The sequence below is a fragment of the Lepisma saccharinum genome, chromosome 10 (assembly GCF_977018435.1).
Source record: "Lepisma saccharinum chromosome 10, izLepSacc3.1, whole genome shotgun sequence".
Taxonomy (NCBI): Eukaryota; Metazoa; Arthropoda; class Insecta; order Zygentoma; family Lepismatidae; genus Lepisma; species Lepisma saccharinum.
Window position 1 is genome coordinate 40745891 of NC_139238.1, and position 19374 is coordinate 40765264.

The window sequence follows — 19374 nt, forward strand, 5'->3', positions numbered from 1 at the left end:
GTAACAAAATTCATAACTGCAAACTATTAAACTATATGCAAAACTGCATATTTTTATATCATTAAGACTATTAGATTGTAGAAAATTACACTGAAATTATGGAAAGTTTTCTATTTATTACTGATACTAAGAATATAGATATTTACATTCTGAAATGTATTATAATTTTATATTTGTAATATATCATATAATGGAAAGTGATATAAGTGAACAATAAATAATTGTTACTTAAAAGTTTCTAATACATTCAAATTCTTGACTTTATATTGTGTGTGTTTGTGTGTCTGTCTACACAATTATAATATATCACTGATAAGTGTGTTTACATGACATAATAGTTAGCAAATTTATTAAATCAAATTTGAAAATACACACACCAAATCACTTGATCAAATGTTGCCATACCAGGAGACTTCAATAATGTTCTGCATCTTAGTATCTTTGGATATTTAAAACCAAGATAATGATCAGTTAAAATAATAGACACATATTATAATTCCCCCTTTACATCTAGAACTATCAATCCATCCCTCGGTGAGATATTTCAAGTAACAATAAAGCACCAATGAACATGGTAGATACAGCTCATAATAAATATTGACACTTTAACCTTTAGGAGGTGTCAATATTTATTCTGATGAGAAAAGAAAACCAATTTATGATGCTAATTTTGAGACCATTCAGTAGTTATTCCCAAAATTCGCATCGTAAGTTGGTCTTCTTTCCTCATGCAGAAATAGCAAAATCTCTAAACTAAGCAGATTGCATTACCTTCTGATAATTTGTTTATACAATTAAATAAAAGAAAGCGCAACAGAATGTTTTAATAATCGTTTTATATTTGTGGCACATGGTACATTCTTATAAAACATGTTTCAAAAAATAACAAATAAATCTGAAAATATACAAGTACAACACACATTTTATATATTCGAACAACATATTACAGTAATTTACATACAATTATAGCATACAACATTGTCACATAATTACAATTTATCAAGCAAATTATAATACTTGAATATTTTTTGTGTCTTCTCTTATTAATATTTCCCTCGTGAACCAGCACCTAGTTATTTTCTGTTGTGAAATGCAGAAATTTTTTTTTTTTAATTGAAAAGTTTCTACTGTATTGCGTTATGAACAGAAATTTTATTAAGGGTTGTAACATTATTTATAGATTCCATATAAATTCACCCTTCAATTGCAGCAAAGAAGGGGGATGGAGTGGTGGATTTTGAAATTTAAACAGCATGTGGTGCAAAGCTCACCATGGACGGAATTGGCCACCAACAGAGTGCAGCACTGTCAACCTTCACATAAAAGATTTGGGTACTTTATCAGGCATAAGGATTGGATCCATTCCAATTGATTCTTGCATCTTCCCACCTGCAATTAGAAGGTTTTACAATTGAAATCAATCATATGTAACTATATAACTCTAACTTCAAAATACAAATGTATTTTTGAACAACGAAAGTATAAAAGTACTTAATTTTCCATGACTTGAAAGCAGGAATATGTCCAGAGTTTTCCGATCTGGGGGTAAGTATAAACGTAGAGGCAAAATAGCCATAAATTGGACCTTTGTGGAATATTTTAGAGTTTGCTAAGGACATTTTAAGGGGGTATTGGGTGTGTGTGGATAAATAACTGCTTGAAAGGAATAGGAAAGTTTGGGTGGATCAATATAACCATAAATTTATGGTCATGGAAAATATCTGACTTGCATATTCATAAAACGTATTCTTGCAAATGTTCTTTGTAAATGTCAGTCGTTAATCTTGCCAGCAGCAAATTTTGCTCAAGAATTCATTCAGAATTTTCAGTCTGAGGATGCAAGAACATTTTTATAGGGATGTGAAATTTTATTAGGGAGCCTAAAGTGATCCATAGCAGAGTTGAAACTTACATCTGCTACCTGGAATGCTTGTGTTTATTGAGGGAGGGGGTTATAATGGCATTTTCCCATTAATCGTCACCCTTTTTCTGAGATAAACCCTTAGTCAACAACGGAAGACGTGAAGGCTTACAAATAAAACATCTTGAGATCAGATCCTTGTCAATACCAAATGCTAAAGTATTATGAAAGGACAAAAACAATATAAAGGCACTCAGCACTCATAAGAACAAGGTAACACACCAGGCGCCAATTGGCTTATTCAGGAGAGCTCAGTCACAATGATACATTCTCCCAACCTAAATGGAGGATGAACTAAATGTTAGTGAACAGCCACAAACAACCCCTCCCATTCGCAATATCAGTGGCATTGTTTTCTAACTTGTCATTTCTTTATTTTTCCTTCGGTATTCTACTTTTATTTAAGAAAAAAATATTATATTTGGAAAATTTCAATTGGATATTGTTACAAATTACAATATTCAATGCACAGTAAGATACTTTCCTTAAATTTCAAAATATTATTCGAAAACTTTTCTAGCAAACCACGATTTACTAATGGTAATAATGTAAACTCTCTCTCTCTCACACACACACACAGAGAGAGAGAGAGAGAGAGGGGGGGAAGGAGATGTTCTCTATGTCTTTTCTATCTTCCTGCAGCTTATAACACCATGCAACAGTCCTTGAGGTCCAGAGCCCACTCTCACATGCCTCAGCAGAAGTGGACGATCACCCAACCTGTTACAGGGTGGTCAGCACGACGAACCTCCAGTCATCGTTGTAGGTTTCCATGACCGGGTTAAGCTACTCAATCCTAGTTTCCTAATTTCCTCACCATGGTGGGTGGCTACCCTACACACTGGCCGAAATCTCAGGAGAAAACGTGTTACGCTTTCCTCAGGAGACTCGAACCAACGAGCGTCCCTTAGCCCGACCCCAAAGCGACTCCAAAGCTTGAGCCTTAGACCGCACGGCTACGGTGTGCGACGTGGTCTATTCGCGATTAAAATTACCACCTGAGCGCTAGTGTCGCTTCCAATATGGCCGCTCTATGTAGGATAAATCTTTGTTTACATTCAGCAATAGTACGAAATAGCAGCGTGTTGTCATGGTTGGTAGGTATGGGAGAAACGTTAAAATTACGAAATAGTTTTAAATATTGCGAATACGATGTGAATTCCAGGAACTCTAACGAAGGTGAAGCTGTGCTGACAATGAAGCATTTAATTATGATAGGCAAAAATAACACGAAAAACGCAGACGAAACTAATCTACGTATACGCACTGGTTCTTCAAAGCAGTGCTGCATCATCTGCACGTTGTAACTGGAGTTCTCGGAAATTACTTGAAAATAAAGCAATTGAAATCGACCTGTATTTGAAAAGCTGGGGCAGGAGAAAATTGCGAATATATCGTAGCAGTTCTATCTCGAAAGAGGAAGGCTGGTTTAATAATAATATTCATGATTTCATGACAGGCTATCCTCCAGTGGCGCAGGAACTAGGGGGTATTGTACCCCACAAATTTTTGAAGGGGGTACTGTACCCCCTTAAATCCGTAAATCCAATTCTACCCCCTGTACCCCCCTTCGATTATTTGACAGACGCAAGGTGCTACTGTTAAGAGAACATATTTTCAAGTCGCGCAATTAAAATACTTATATTGTTTATAACTTAAAGCATTATCTTTCTTACAACAGAAATTCAAACCATTGTAAACTTATTCTACTACATTGTGCTTGTTACTAGTTAGCTCATTGACCTGTGTTCTTGGAAACCTCTTTAAAGAGATGAAAATTGTTTAAAAAGTATGTGGAACAATGGAATCAGATAAAGTTTACTCTCAGAAATTCACGCTCCAAACGAATTCTCTTTTGCGTAAGGGGCTGGTGCGTACACTTTTCTAAAGAAGGGGTCGCGTCGATTCCAAGATAAGATACAAATCATCAGGAAAATATATGAATCTTTCAAATGGAATTTTTCGAAACGAAATACTTACACAAACGAGACGAGAAACAACAGACCTATTGGTGGGTACAATATACTCTGTACCTTACCCATAATTTTCATAACTTTGTAAGAGGGCGTTCGTAAAACTATACTGAAACCTATACATTAAGAAATCTTTTGAAAAAATAGATGGTACTGCGACAAGAAAGAGTCTCTGTTTCCTCTCAAATTCCGAGACGAGACTGAAGTAAATATCTGCAATATCAAAGCGAGACGATTTCGTTCGAAACTCTGTTATCATATTTGAAGAAATTGCTTAAATGAATTTAAATTACTATATGAGTTATCCAGACATACCAATCGTATAACATTTTTTCAAGTAAATCGTATATTTTGTTTACCGTAATTGCAATGTTTATCCATTAGTGATAATTGCGAGCCTGTAATGCCCCCTCGAAACAAGATGTAAAGCAGAAAAACGTTATTAACAAAGGTTTTTGCTTCAACATATATATATGTATACACACACACACACACACACACACACACACACCCACACACACACACACACACACACACACACACACCCACACACACACACACACACACACACGTTATAAAACGTTGAGTGGTGACACAATGTAGAATACGTGTTGCTTATACTAAACATTTCGTGGGTCAGGACGAGATATTTCGCCTTGTAACCAAGGGTTCCACATGCACAGTGCTTTGGATTCCACTTTAAACTGTAAATTCAGTTCCGATTAGCCTATCTGAGCATAAAGTGAATCTAGAATAAGGTTTAACAACGTCTGAGTGGAAACCGAAACAAAAATAAGCACAAAAAGAAACGAGAAGGACCTCACCAACCACACAGGAGACGGGATGAGGCTGTGACAATTCTCGACTCGTCGCATCGCGATATCATTCCTACGTGAAATGAAATGTTTCCTAGACATTAAAACAGGATGCAATTTGTGACTTTATCAGAAAGGGGGGGGGGTATTTTTACCTTGTATTACGTATACTTAGAATTGGACATTAATTGCTTAAAATCTAATTTTGATATCGAATGTAACGCAAACGCCATTTTAAGTTAAATTCTAAAGTCAAACTGTAAGAAAATTACATTAGTCAGATAAATGCAAGATATAAATGAGACTCACTGAAGGTTCTATGGTTTGGCAGTTGGCTTGTCATAATCACTGTCATAGACTTGATCCAATTTATTGCAAATTTTTCTGCACGAAAGCAATGTACTGGGGGTCTAAGGAAAGGAGAAGAAAGTAGGTTTAAAACTTCTAAAGGATTTCTCTAATCATTTAAGACGAGGTTTATGGTATTGAACCCGCTTTCACATTCAGCTGTAGATACTGGTAAATTTTGGATTGGATTCACAAGGTCTTTGAGTGAGATGGGAATGCTTGATTGATTGATTTGGTTTATTTTACTTCGCGTTTCTTCCACTTTAGCTAATCGAGAAGATGATGATGAGTGATGATATTATGAAATTGATGAAGGGACACTTAAAAATAACACCTATTGCCAGGCCGGGATTCGAACCGGGACCTCTGGCGTCGTAGCGCTATATGCTAAGTACTCCGCCACCGAGGCCTTAGAAATGGGAATGTGTTTTGGACTTTATTTGTACATGTATAAATCTTTAACTGTAACGCTCACATGCTTTTGCTTACTTTAAAGTTCACTTTTTCACATAAACGGGAAATTGACATGTCACCCTAAAACACACTCATGTATCTGCATTTAATACCACTGCGTACGAAAAGAAACCTTGGCTCTACCAAAGATTGAAAAGAAAAGAAAGAAACTTTCGATCTTAAAGTTTTCCTTGCTTGCTCCGAGATCTCAATGATTTCGGTTTTGTATTTGTATAATGATAGTACTTTCAGTGCTTGAAGAGCGTCATTAGGTACAGCTAATTATATTACAAACAAATGCTTTGTCAAATATTTTACAAATGATCCGAAGTTTGACTCTAACGAGTAGATCGGAAATCATCTCAACCCAGTATTTTTTTCAATACAACGCCCTCTAGATATCTGAGGAAAAACCGAATATAATGGCTTCTAAAAGGCATTGGATGTGGTACGCATCTGCTGCCATAAATTGCTTAAAGATATTTTTATATGTAGCTATGGGACTTTAAAATTAAAATGAACTGAACTGAAGTGGAACTCTATAAGTATATAAGTACGATATATTCAATAATATGGTTTGTGTATCCAGTAGGTGAGAGAGATGATTATTCCTGGTTGGGATGGCTTAAGATAGAGGAGGGTGGAATCCTCCTTACCCCCTTTAATCTCACACTGCATTAAAATGAATAGATGTATCGTTGTTCTCAATTTTCACATTTCGAGCTCCTAATTTTCCGTTCCATTAAATTCAAGATGAACGCAGAAGAAGGTACAGAGCTTTATATATTTTGGAATTGTTATCTGGTCTTAAAATCTGTTTTCGTAGTAACCATAAATTCTAAGAAAAGCAAAGAAATAAAAATGAATTATGCAAATTTTGCATTAGAAAACGAAAATTCGTGTGAGCTGTTCTAAAATGGAATATTTATCATACATTATACTTAGGTATAGGTGTGGAGTATATATACCTATATATATATATATATATATATATATATATATATATATATATATATATATATATATATATATATATGAAAAACGTTCCCGCGCCACTGCTATCCTCACTGAAAAAGGACATCGCACTGAATGAAACAGCAACATTAGCATGTCTATTTTCTCTTTCTGGTTACATTTAACATTCATTCATTCTCAAACTATTTTCATATTCTCTCTTAATCGACTTGCACCTGTTCCAAATTTCACCTATACATAATGAATGGATGCATTGGGTAAGACGTTTCATGACTTTTCGAAAAAAAATGTTTATTTATAAAGTACAATTTAAAATTTTACTTTCGTGGTAATATATATTTATCTCTCGAAAAATAAAGTGAGCAGACTCGTGCATTCTTCGTAATTTCCTTGCCGAATTACAGTGTTATCCCCCCATGTCAATCTTCTGTTAATCAATTGCGTTTTCCCTGATTTATTTACAGATTTCATTTTGTTGATTCCACAGTGTGGAAACACATGAAAACGTTTCATTTGTTCTGCCCCATAAACCGATTTAGCAAAAGAAACCTGAACAGCAGACGTTACTTTTTCTCATATTCCCCAAGCTTTAAACGACTTCAACACAACATATCCTACATAGAGTAGTTCCTGAAAATTTCACCAGATGACATATTGGTTAATTTTAATCGCGAATAACTACACGCACAATAAAATAGTGGACAAACCTAAAGAAAGTCGGACTTTACTTTCCCTACAATAACGAGGTGTGAAGAGGCATTTGGCCACCCCTTATCCCTTCTACGTTGCCAATTCTTGTAAGGACACCCTCATCCCTCGTCAACATTGTTAGGAAGTAGGTCGAAGTTTCTTTTTAAGTTTGTCGAGAACTGTACGTGCTTTATCTTCTGCTACAGCTACCTACTTTGTGTGAATCAGCCTTTCCAGTGGTGGTGATGAGAAATCTTCTTTATCCTTCCCGTCATTGAACCGTGTGTCTATGCTCAGTAAAGTCTGACCACCTTGGAAGCTTGCACTGTTGTAGTAGAACAGATTGAACCTGCAAGATAAAATACTAGCAAGATCAAAAAGCATCCTTGTTTATAGCATGCACGTACATACATATCAATAGTAAACATAAAAACAATACATTTGTCCCACTGTTGTCTCTGTAAAGCGTATGAAAAATCATAATTCACATCATTTCCATCAAATTTTACTTCCACGTGTAAATTTATATTTACGCGTTGCACACTGGTAAAGTATGCTACTGAGTAAAACTTAAGATCTATTTCACTTCCGTAGCAAGCAGGATTGTGAATATGGGGTTCTACGAAGCTATAGGTTCCAGGTTCCAGCCCTAGTCAGGCACGGATTGATGTATGTTACATCAATATTTTATCAGTTCATAATTCATATTCATCGACGCGATTAACCAAAGAGTAGTAAAGCGACGTAAAATAGCCAAATCAGAAACCAATGAAATTGAGGGATGACTCAAACCAATGTAGCCAGGTGAAACTACGAATTATTTCAGAAACCCCTTTCAGGATAAAATTATGATTTATGATATTTCATGAGATTGTCAAAATATTCGTCAAAGTTAGTTTTGAGTCCACTTTATGTGCAGATAGGCTAACCAGGACTCGACCTACATTTATGTGCGTCCACTAGGCATCGAATCTGAGTCCCCTTTTAAGGAATGTGCACCTAGGTGTTATAACCAGTGACTGCGACTGCCAATTGTTACGCGTACTCCAGAGGGGAAACATTGGCAAAAAGTTTGTCAGTGAAGATTTTAGCAGAAGTATTGTCTTGAAAAAATCACCTCATCCTAGCCTGCTTTTCAGATGTTGTGGAAACATTGCAACAATTTCTAACAATTTCAGTCAGGGAGTTCCAAAGGAATTGACTGCAGAAGTCTCCCCTTCCACAAACACACGAACCACAGAGAGGAGAGAATTTCAGGAAATACTTGTATAATATAAGAATATATTTTTCATTCGAAAGTATGACAATAACAACTAAAATATTTTTTTCCGGAGCAACAATTTTGTTTCAATTAATCTTTCAATTTATAAATTACAGTGAAAGCGTATTCCCTGATTCGCGCAAGCCAAACTTTTATATTTATAACATAAAAACCATAAGATATATTTACACAGGCTTTGTTACATTACATAAAGCCTCATCCATTAACATATTGTTCAATACTTAACATTACCAGTTTACTCCACACATAAAATATTAGAAATTAATAAATGGGGAAAGTCAGCGTTAAAATTTTTCCAGAATGCCACTCTTGGGTGAGAAAAATATATAATAAATTATAGAAGGGTTATAATTAGACGTCCGATAACTGATCTCATGTTAATCTGTTATTTGCGATCAATTGGTTACGTGCAGTATTCAATGGATTGGAGATTGCCGATTATATTAGTTAAGGTGCAATTTTAACGATATATCACCTTATCTGCAAACACTAGCAGGTAGAAATTTTGTCAACAGACACATGCAACATGTACCTAAATATTGGCTATTCATTTACATGAAAAATCATAAATCATAATTTGACTCCTGTGCGATCCTGCGCTACCCCTGGCTACCCTGAATTCTTCTCACCCACGCTCCGTTGCTTGCTACTCGCCTGGCTGCTGGACCAGTAGTACATGATGGCATTTACCACATTATATCTACAAAACTAAAAACATAATTTCAGTTCTGTTCTTTTGTCCATTAAATTACAAATGATTTTATGACATGCTTGAATAACGAAATAATATAGTTATTTTTAGTGTTGTTTTTTTTAAATTCGTTTCAAGGAAAGGTCTGCATGAAATGTTATTAAAATCGTACCGACGCAAATAGCTTGAAATTTGCAAGTAATCAAAACAAGAAGGACAGAGAAGACGTAGAGGACTCTGGTTCCTAAGCCAATAAACAGCGGCCATAAGACTATGCGCTGACCACGCGTCACCCAGCAAAAAGGCGCTTAACAGGCTCGCTTCCATGTGAGGATAAGCTTCAATAATTATAATTGGTGAGAAATATTTTATGAATAAGTAGCCATGCAATTTACCCCAAAAAAGTACTTATTTAAGGTAAGTAGTTAATTATATGTCGATTTATACTCGCATGAAGACATACCTAAGTATTACAGGACAGGCCTCTATTTTTTAAAATAAATAAGAATGTTTAACTTTAATCAGTGGCGTACCCAGGATTTTCGAAAGGGAGGGGTTATGGACACTTTTTCTGGTAGTCAGCCCTCATTTTGCCATCTTTTCCTATCTCTTATGTTCTTTTTTTTAGGAATGCTGAGCCAAAGGGGGGTTATAACCCTCACCAACTCCCCTTGGGCACGCCACTGACTTTTTTCATTCATTTTCATACTTATTTGTGAGATATGATAGTATGATACTATTGTACTATTATTAAACAATAATTTAATACAATAATTTTCGAATAGTATTCTGAAGGGAAGAAAAAATATCCTAATTGTAAAGTGTAATGTAAATCGTAACATCAAATTACAGACATACATATGTCCATAAATTAATGATCATGACACATCTAAGGTGCACCAATTTAGTTCACGGAGATACAACTGAAAACAATAACAAAACACAAGAAACCAACAATCGTGGCGGGAAGCAATTGTAAAACTGGAAAAAAGCAAATGCAGAGCCACACGTGATTGGTACGCCTTCACAAAAAGGCTAATTTGAATGATCCACAGAAATGTTAATAGCGAATATGGTGTTCCTTGACAGCAGTGCAGGCCATACAACGATGTCGGTGCGGGTAAGAGTATTGAGCTGTTGCTGAGGAATACGTCCCACTTCTCCAACAATGCTGTATGCAGTTCTGGAAAAGTACGAGGAGGGGGATTCCGTCCTTTAATGCGTCGCCTACGCATGTTCTTGGGTTCAGATCGGGGGAGCTCACTGGCCAATCTATGCGCCGGTTATCCCCTGATTCGATGGACTTACTGACAAGGTCCACTCTATGGGTCCAAGCATTATCGTCCATAAACAGAAAAGCCAGTCTCATTGCACCCCTGAATAGACGGACGTATTGTTGGATAGTCACATACTGGTATATCTGGCCAGTGACGGAACCCTTAAGAAAGACGTGGAGAGTTATACGGATTAGTGTTGCCCATGAGACGAGACGAGACGATACGAGACTTTCGTCTGTCTAGTCCCGGCTGGTGAAAATGCTGTCTCGTCTCGTGTCTCGTCTCGAAAATATTCGTTTGTCCCGTCTCGAAGGGTTCTGTGCCGTCTCGTCTCGTCCCATCTCGTCTCGTCTCGTAAAATTGATCCGGGATATGATGGCAACAAAAGTCAAAACTAGCAGAAACACAAAATATTTTTCCGGAAAGTGGGATAAAGCTCCAAATATTTTACCCATTGCGTGGTGCGAATAAATAAGGTTCGTTAATCAGGAGGACATTAATATTAAAAATGCAGTTTGTTGGTTACTGATTGCTAGGTATCGTATGAAATATACCGTGTGGTTTTTCTCGCTTCCATACAACTGTCTATCCATCGTACATTTAAGTGAGTGCTCTTTTTCATTACTGCTATACTTTTTGGAAGTTTTGAAATGTTTTCCCCTGGACCTTCTTTCTTTCTGAATGTCGAACTTCAGTGAACTATGAAAATTTTCATTTTTCTTTAAATTCTGGCGCTGGGGAGCAACAAAAAAGTTTTTAAATGTGTAGTATGAACACAAAAAACTATACAAAATTTCAATACTTAGTATATTACAAATAGGAAACATTTATTGTTCTTAATATTGTTAAACATCTCCTTCTATGACATAAGTTTCGTAAAGTGTTTCTTTGTAACATTGTAATGTTTCTTATGTTCAGCTTATGACGCACATACTTGTTGTTTTCCCTTTAGCCTCTAAGTCTGGTACCACCACCGCTTGATAAAATGTACCCTTCGACAGGCACGCATCTAGAAATATATGTCGGGGAGGGTGTCCGAGCCAAGTGTTTCACAAGAAGTGATAATAATAACATTAACGACAACAATTAAGAAAATGTTTAAACTAATACATTAATATAATTCATATGTCTATTCACTTGAATATGTAAATTAATTTATTCTATTATTATTATTATTAGGCTACATGAAATGTTACAAAGACGGTAGAAGAGTCGTAATATAACAACACGAATATTAGCAAATATCTAGCTTACGTGTAGTTAAGATCGCCAAAATGTGCATAAAAATAGCTGTCCTGGCAAGGAAATTAATGTAAAAAAAGGTGATAAATTGAATATTTGCTGAATAACAAAAAGGGATGTTAAATCCAGTTAACGAAAAATAAAGTTCCTGATTAATATTTTGTAATATCCGCCCTGGATCGTTACTTGTTTGATGGGTATATTGAGCCTCGGCTTCACGCTCAGTAACTCTTCGGGGCTTGAGTCTCCTCGGCTCAAAGTTCGGGTTAATCCGGCTGCTTCAATCCTCGATGTAAGGTCCTTCGTAATTCTGGGTCAAAGGTTCTCAATCTACTTATAGACCTTGACCAAGATCCTACAAGCAGTCGACAATCCTTCTTCCCACTAGGTTCTGTCGATATCCAGTTAAGTATCCAACTTCCTTTTCTCTTTTCAGCCTCTGACCGGAGAACCGAAGATTCTTCCGTGACCACCGAATAAGAAAAGGTGTACCCTGACCAGGGATACCAACGTTGACTACTAACAGTCTATCGGCCGATCCCGAATTCCGGCATATCTCAAGACAATCACTACTCTCTCGATTGTATCTCCTGACCAGGAGCATAGAACAGGTAGAATACGCCTTCTGACCAGAAAAGCTAAGTAACTGTTCTAAGGTAATCCCAGAATGAACTAATTTCTAAGATCGAAGTGGATGTAAAAGCAGAAGTTCGAGCGTTGAAAGAAAAGACGGTTATAAGAGTTCCGCATTTATCAGATTTTCGAATACAAAAGGCCACGAGCCACCGAGCTCCGCTGCTTATGTAGAATTTATTGGTGCCGTGATGGATTTACAAACTTTTATCTTAACACCAATTTTACATCACAATAAAATACAAATTAATTAAGTATCAATGAGAAACATAATTAGTTACATGTAAAAATTATTATCTTTACCCTTCAGTGATTAATAAATATGCAATAGAATTTTAAATGTTACACTCAGTATTTAATTTGACCAGAGAGAATGGCTTCTTTCAACTCCCCTCTCTCCCCGCAACGGCCACGCAATATGCCAACAAAGAAAGAACAAAAAATACAACGTGAAAATGTTAAGCAAAAATATTTATATACAGGTTTTGTTTTGCGCTGGCATTACTTCCTTTTGCGTTAACGTAACTAAATTCTGAAAATACTGTCTTGCAGCTAAAGAATCAGGGATTATTATGATATAAATTTAATTACTGTCCGCCAAGGGACACGACAGATATAGAGTGGGAAAGACAACCTAATCTTTCGCCTTTCCCCTGTGACAACGCTTTCATAAGATCGTGTCTGCTTGGCTCTTACACAATAGTGTTAGCTTTCCTGCATTGTTGTCACCGATAATAAACTTCCAGCTCAGCTTGCTGGCAGAAAGAAACAAACTCTTGGAACTTATAACTAACACCAGGATGTATAGTTTATATACGAGGTGTGTTCCACATTACTAGGTAATTAACCATTAACATATAGAGTTATAGTTACAAAAAAAAAGTATTAAGTTTATACGTATATATTTGTAACGTGGACACTGCTACACGTTACAATTTTATGCTCATTATTATAAGTAGTAGTGTACATAAATCTTCATTGATACTGTTATTCAAAGCCATGTATCCCAATAGAATTCTTGTTTTCTAGTAAGATCGGCAGGATTAAGTAACCCTCGATTATTCTAAACAAATATATATATTTTTTTTAGCTAGAGCAAGGCCCCAGGCGGATGCAAGAAGCCGTTCCTGCAAAAGTGTATGTTTCACGAAGCGAAGAAACGTGACAAAACCACCATGTAGGGAAGGCAAACCTGCATTTATTTTACAGAGCCGTGCCTCCTGAAGTTATAAAAATCCCAACTTCAATGATTCATTTAGACATTCTATAGTTGAAAAAAATATGTTTAGATGCACCAAAAGTGCATCACTATCAGATTATGCATATAACGTGTTATTGGAATCAACATATTTGTGTAAATTGGGTGCTTTCCCGATGGCGTAGTAATAACGTCGAGGTCTTGTAATGAAGGGTCCTCGCGTTCGATACCCAATGGAGGCACAAAGTGGATCGGATCGCACTTTAAACTGTAGGTCGATTCGCGATTTAGCCTATTTGTGAATCAAGACTTAAAATTAAAAAAAAATATCGACCTTGAGAATATTAGAATCCACTACAGCCGGGCCGCGATAACAAGCGGTGTGCAATCAGAACGCAGAACGGCAGAACGTGACCAAATTCTGTCTCCTCGTTGGCTGCCATGTGGCTGGGGTTTTTCTGCGTAGCCACGTTCGCACAAACAGGCAGACAGGTTAATCAGCTGTTGGAAAACTCGGAAAAAAATAAAACGTCACCCGAAATTAAGGACGTAGAGTGCCACACACGTAAATTTGCCGTTGCGTAGAAACGAATTTTCGTTTCGTCTCCCTCTCTCTTAGCATCACGTGTTCTACCCTGCTCGAAAACCTTCGCTATTGTTGCCATATTGTCATTCCATTCCTGGACACACTCGCGCAAACATCATTGAAAACAATTGAATAGCGCTCCAGCTGGCGGTTCCCACCCTTCGGCAGGGACGGTAATGTGGCAATATAGCACGGCGTAGTGGTTGCTTGTTTTATGCAGTGCATGTTCATTGGCTAGCTAGTAACTAGTGTTGCCAACTGTAATAATGAAGCACTATTTCTGTTACGGAAGGGGAAAGGCAGGTAAAGTTGCGGTGAGTTTTGTTGGATTGGAAGCACCATATTTTTATTTTATACTAAGTATTTGACCGGTTTGACGTTGTGTGCGTGTATTGCGTGTGTGTATGTAAAAGTGTGTGTTTGCTAATGAACGTTAAATTCCATAATGCCTCCAGTTCTGTCGAAGTTGAAATCAAAAACCTTGCATAGCCAAGCTCGGGAAATTCTAAGCAATTCAACTCTGGCTCCGGCAGGTGTTCTTGTAGAAATTGCATAGAGGAGGCTGTCATTTTTGCTGCTTAATGCGATACATATTGTTTTCTGTGTTAAAATTGCCATGCTTTGATGGGTGACCAAGTTCATAGCAGGGCCGGCGGAAGGGGAGGGCGAACCGAGCGGCTAAATTTGAAGAGAAGAAAAAAATAAGCCTATTGAAAACTGTGATCGAGCGAGATATTCTTTTGCGCTGAATAGTATTGAAATAGCATAAGAAGTCTCATTATTTATTTTATATTTTGATGTTTTAGTTAGGAATATATTGATTTTCAATTTTCCGTTGCTGCGTAATGACCGGGGGGGGGGGTCGAAATAGAGTGGCATCTGCCGCCACCTCCCAGGGAGGCAAAATGACTAGCGCCGGCCCTGGTTCATAACAAAAGAAAAAGCCGCGCAGCTTATCGTCTAGTGGCAGTATATGTACTTGTTATTGTTGTCGAAGCCGGCATCCTTTGTAAATGTACAACAAAGGCAACCGACTGTCGCAGATCTCAGAGAGGAAATAATAATACTGTTTGAGGAGGAGTGTTATGGTGCAATTGTAGCGGTTTAACACGTTGGCATGTTATTATTTGCCGTTGCAGTTCCATACCAGTGTATACGGGTTTTGGGAGTGAAAAGTTAGAACGCCACCAGTGCATTAATGCAATGAAAAATAATATATATATATATATATATATTTATTTTGTTTGAAATCACTCAAATAAGGAATCGTATGAAGAAGTCTTATTTGCAGCATTTTTGGTAATTTTACTTATGTGTTAGTTCATATTTTGCGAATTTTTAGTCCATATGTATGTAGCTACATACAAAGCCACTTGTTAGTACATATTAATCCTAGTCCTGGTATAATGCATGACGTTTAAAACTCAACGTTAGATAGACCTGAATTCTCTAATTTTATTGTTGTACGTAACAGCTGTGCATCGGCGCACTGCAGCGATTTTTCTATCTGCTCCATTAGCAACACTGCTTCTTGAGTTGTTTCGCGCATCGCACGGCAGAAATAACTGCGCTGGACTCTACGTATCAGTATGCTAATATATGTTATTTCCGTCGTTAAGGGATAAATTAACGAATCTAGAAGTTTGAATCTGAAGTTTCTTGTAGGTTAACGTTAACTTCCCGTGTGAATTTTACTTTCTGGCAAGCATGAAACATTTTCTCTTCCTGCTCGACACAGCAACCGACAACCTTCACTGAAATAACCTTTGTTCTGTTTTTATTATGGTACATTGCAAGCATGAGCTACCGGCATCTTTTTACTTGTGTTGTATCGTATCACAATTACCTACACAAGAAAATGCGTCTTGTGTTATGAACAACTGTGGAAAATCGTTCTCCTTTGATTTCATGCCGCCTCTCTCTTTGCCTTTGTCACACCGCGACGTTCGTCTTTTTCGCAACTCGATACCGACCGCAACTATGCCAGCATATTGTTTTTGTATACGAAACTCACCCTTTGATATGTAACGACATGGAATTTATTCTTCTATGACATTGTTGAAGCTTCAGAACGTATGTATTTCTTGGAAATTACATATAAACAAATTACGTACAATTGGTTTCGTTAACACGTTTTTAAATTATATTTTGCGGAACCTACAAAAATTTACCTCTGAACAGAATTTCAGAGAAGTGAGTTACTGTATTACGGAGAAGAATTTATCAAGAACAAATCAATTGTGTGAATTGATTGATTGATTGAGTTGGTGTTCTAAAGTCCACTTTATGCACACTACGGCTAATCTGGTATAGACCTACAGTTGGAAGTGGGATCCTGTGTACCAATTACTTTCTTTCTTCTTTGCGACATTGCAGTACAATTTCTCCAAATAACTCTTACAAACACACACGAACGCCCGCTCACGCACAAAAGTATTCAATACAGAAATCGGACTGAATATTAAGAAAAAACTCGCTTCACTCAGCCAAAAGCTCTCCGCATATTAACGTTGTTCCTTCAAATATGAACAGAGTCGGAATGAGAACAATGGAAGTGTCCCGTTGTTGACTGTTTAACCAGATGTTTAATCCTACACGTGTTTCTATGGGCTCGCGAAAATTCTGAAGGAGGTCAATCCGGCAATAGCGCGTCGCTACCAGAGTGGGTGGTTCCACGCCGGTTGCTAGCACGTCCCGACTGTAATTCACCCGCAGGTAAGTCAAATTTCACATATCCCTCTTCATCCTCGTTTATAGACTTCCTGCAATACTCTTGTGCATGTGTGTTGCATCCCACCAGGTGCGAGAAATGTGAGGAGTTATTCTTTCCCTGTACTGCGTTATTTCTTTTCATAACAGTAAGGCTAAATTCTCGTTTTATCTGAACTTTAAAGAAATGTGCAAAATACGTCTCTATCTTTAAACAACCACCCTTTCTCATGTATGTGTAAAATAATCTGTCTCAGAAAACTTTTTCCTACGATCAAAAGGCGGAAAGAACTCTCAAGTCTCAACAATTATAAATGTATGCTTAAATTTCCTATGATTTATACAAACAGTAGCAAATATCACGTCCCTTGGTGTAACACTGTCAACAGCTAATGTTACTTTCCTCGTCCTAATAAATTTACTTCCAACCATTGACGGCGCCAGGGAAATGTGACTGGGGGGCGGAAGGGGGACAACAAGATATTGTTGGGGCAGTCACATTAAAACGCCCGAAAATACTACATACATATATATATATAATTATTATTATATTCATGTATGGTGTTTTGTGTTTGTACTTTATTTAGAGTGGACGTTTACTGCCTAAATTTACTTCTTGATTACGAGTTTATCTCCATATGATTCGTTTTAATAAAGGCATTAATTATTTTTTATTCATAAGTTGCGTTGTCTCTAGTGGCCTATTTCAGTATTGAAAGACATTCATAATTTTATAATTCATCGTCTTTCTTGAGATGAAACTACTGATATATATATTTAAGATATGATATATTAATATAAATGACGAAAAAATATGCTTCGAAGAGTTTAATTTTCTTACAAAATAAACGTGACGTTGGAAGATATTAATCTTCTTAAGTATTAGAAACAATGAAAGTCACTTAATGCCGTGCAATTCTCCTGTAGGAGAATTCTGCTCAATGTGCTTTGGAGAACACATTGCCCACCTTTGGTACGTCCAGGACTTAACATTTCTTCTCAATAGCAAGGACAGCCAAATGAGGCAGTTTGCATCCAGCATCCTTTTTCGAAGATTTTAAGGACGAAAAGGTTCTTTCATATTCGCACGCTGCATTGGAAACTGGAATTGTTACAGAGAATACAACTAGAGAGTGAACCTTGTGAAATGTCAATTTTATTTTTCTAGGATTTAAAATACATCAATTAAGTGGAGTACTTCCGTGCCATCTTCGTAACGCTGAAGAGTTTTAGGCAAGATTTGTGTTTCACCTTTCAGGGAAATGTTATCACAGGATTAAACATCTGAAAAAGGTTACAGTTATTTCATAATTCAAGAAATATTCTGACCCTGGCATTACTTACTCTTACTCTACCACTCCAACGTATGTCTGTGCTACACAATTACAGGCACCTATGGAGTTCGTGGGAAGAAATTCTTCGATTTTGATATGTACGAGAAAGAGCGAACCTGCATCTAATGATTGAAGAGTGGCAAATCCTAATAAGCTTTTTTTTTACCTGCCCGCGATATGTTTTGAATCGAACTTTAAGTGTAATTTGTATTTTAAGGTTCAAGTTCAATACATTTCCGAATAATATCCCCTCATTTTGAAATTAACTTCGAGAGTATCGAAAAATTCCCTTTGCTAAGGTTTGGCTCAGACTCATCATCTCGAAATTCAAGTCCCTGAATAGTAAGAAACCGCGATGAATCCACAACAACTGACATGTAGTGTCGGTTTTTCTTCGATCACCTTTGGTCCTGGGTTCGATACCCAGTGGAGGCACTTTAAACTGTAGGTCCAGTCCCGATTAGGCTTACTGTGCATAAAGTGAACTTAAAACACCAAATCAACCAACGAACCAAATCTTGAATCAACTTTGAATGTCTTTTACTAATTAGCGTTCTCACTAACGACTCACGATTAGAATAATTTGCCCGTACTACAGATGACGTTTTGTGGTCCTCAGAATGTTCGTGATGTTTTAAAACTATCCACATTCAACACTTTTTCCCAGCTTTTAAAACTGGTTAAAGCTTAGGTTAATCTCGACGATGCAGAATACCCCACATTGAAAAGGTGAAAATCGTCAGATTCTTATAAATGAACTCTCTTATTATTCCATATTTCATTAACTTCAGTTGGGGGGGACGGGGGGGGGGGCGAAGTGTATGATTTTCGGCGCCCGCCCCCTCTGACGTCGTCACTGCTTCCAACCCTCTAATAACTTCGCTGCTGATAGCCTCACCTTCGAAATGGAAGCTTGTGTGTCCCCGAATAATACAAAGGACTTGTTTATCTTACAAGGGATAAGAGGTTCACTGTCCCTCTTTCATTCAAAGAATGCCGTTTTCCATTTCTTGGAGCTTTCCCTCGCAGCTGAAAATTGTCCTTCGTATTATTGTTCCTGCAAAACTTCCTGCCGGCAAGTCAAGCAAATTACAGAATTTTTATTGCCCCTCCCTTGCATCAACCTTCATTCCTAGGTCTGGATTTATGGCACTTGCCCGCTACTGCAGGTCAACCTCGCCCCGATGTTTGCACCTTGAAACAAAGATGTCCATTGTTCAAAGCGAAACCTCTGTCAGTGGGGAGCG

The 19374-nt window shown here is 37.1% G+C and overlaps 1 protein-coding gene across 2 annotated transcripts in view; it reads right to left on the bottom strand.

Annotated features, from left to right (window-relative positions):
• Positions 1-840: 840 nt before the first annotated feature.
• The window catches only part of LOC145994335 (inactive ubiquitin carboxyl-terminal hydrolase MINDY-4B-like), a 439761-nt gene continuing 421227 nt past the window's right edge, over positions 841-19374 (bottom strand). For both annotated transcript variants that reach the window (XM_083130448.1, XM_083130449.1), the window contains 2 exons: positions 7390-7524; positions 841-1389 (listed from right to left, as the gene is read on the bottom strand). In XM_083130448.1, the coding sequence (XP_082986574.1) occupies positions 1341-1389; positions 7390-7524 (184 nt within the window). In that variant the 3' untranslated portion in view covers positions 841-1340. The remainder of the gene's footprint in view (positions 1390-7389; positions 7525-19374) is intronic.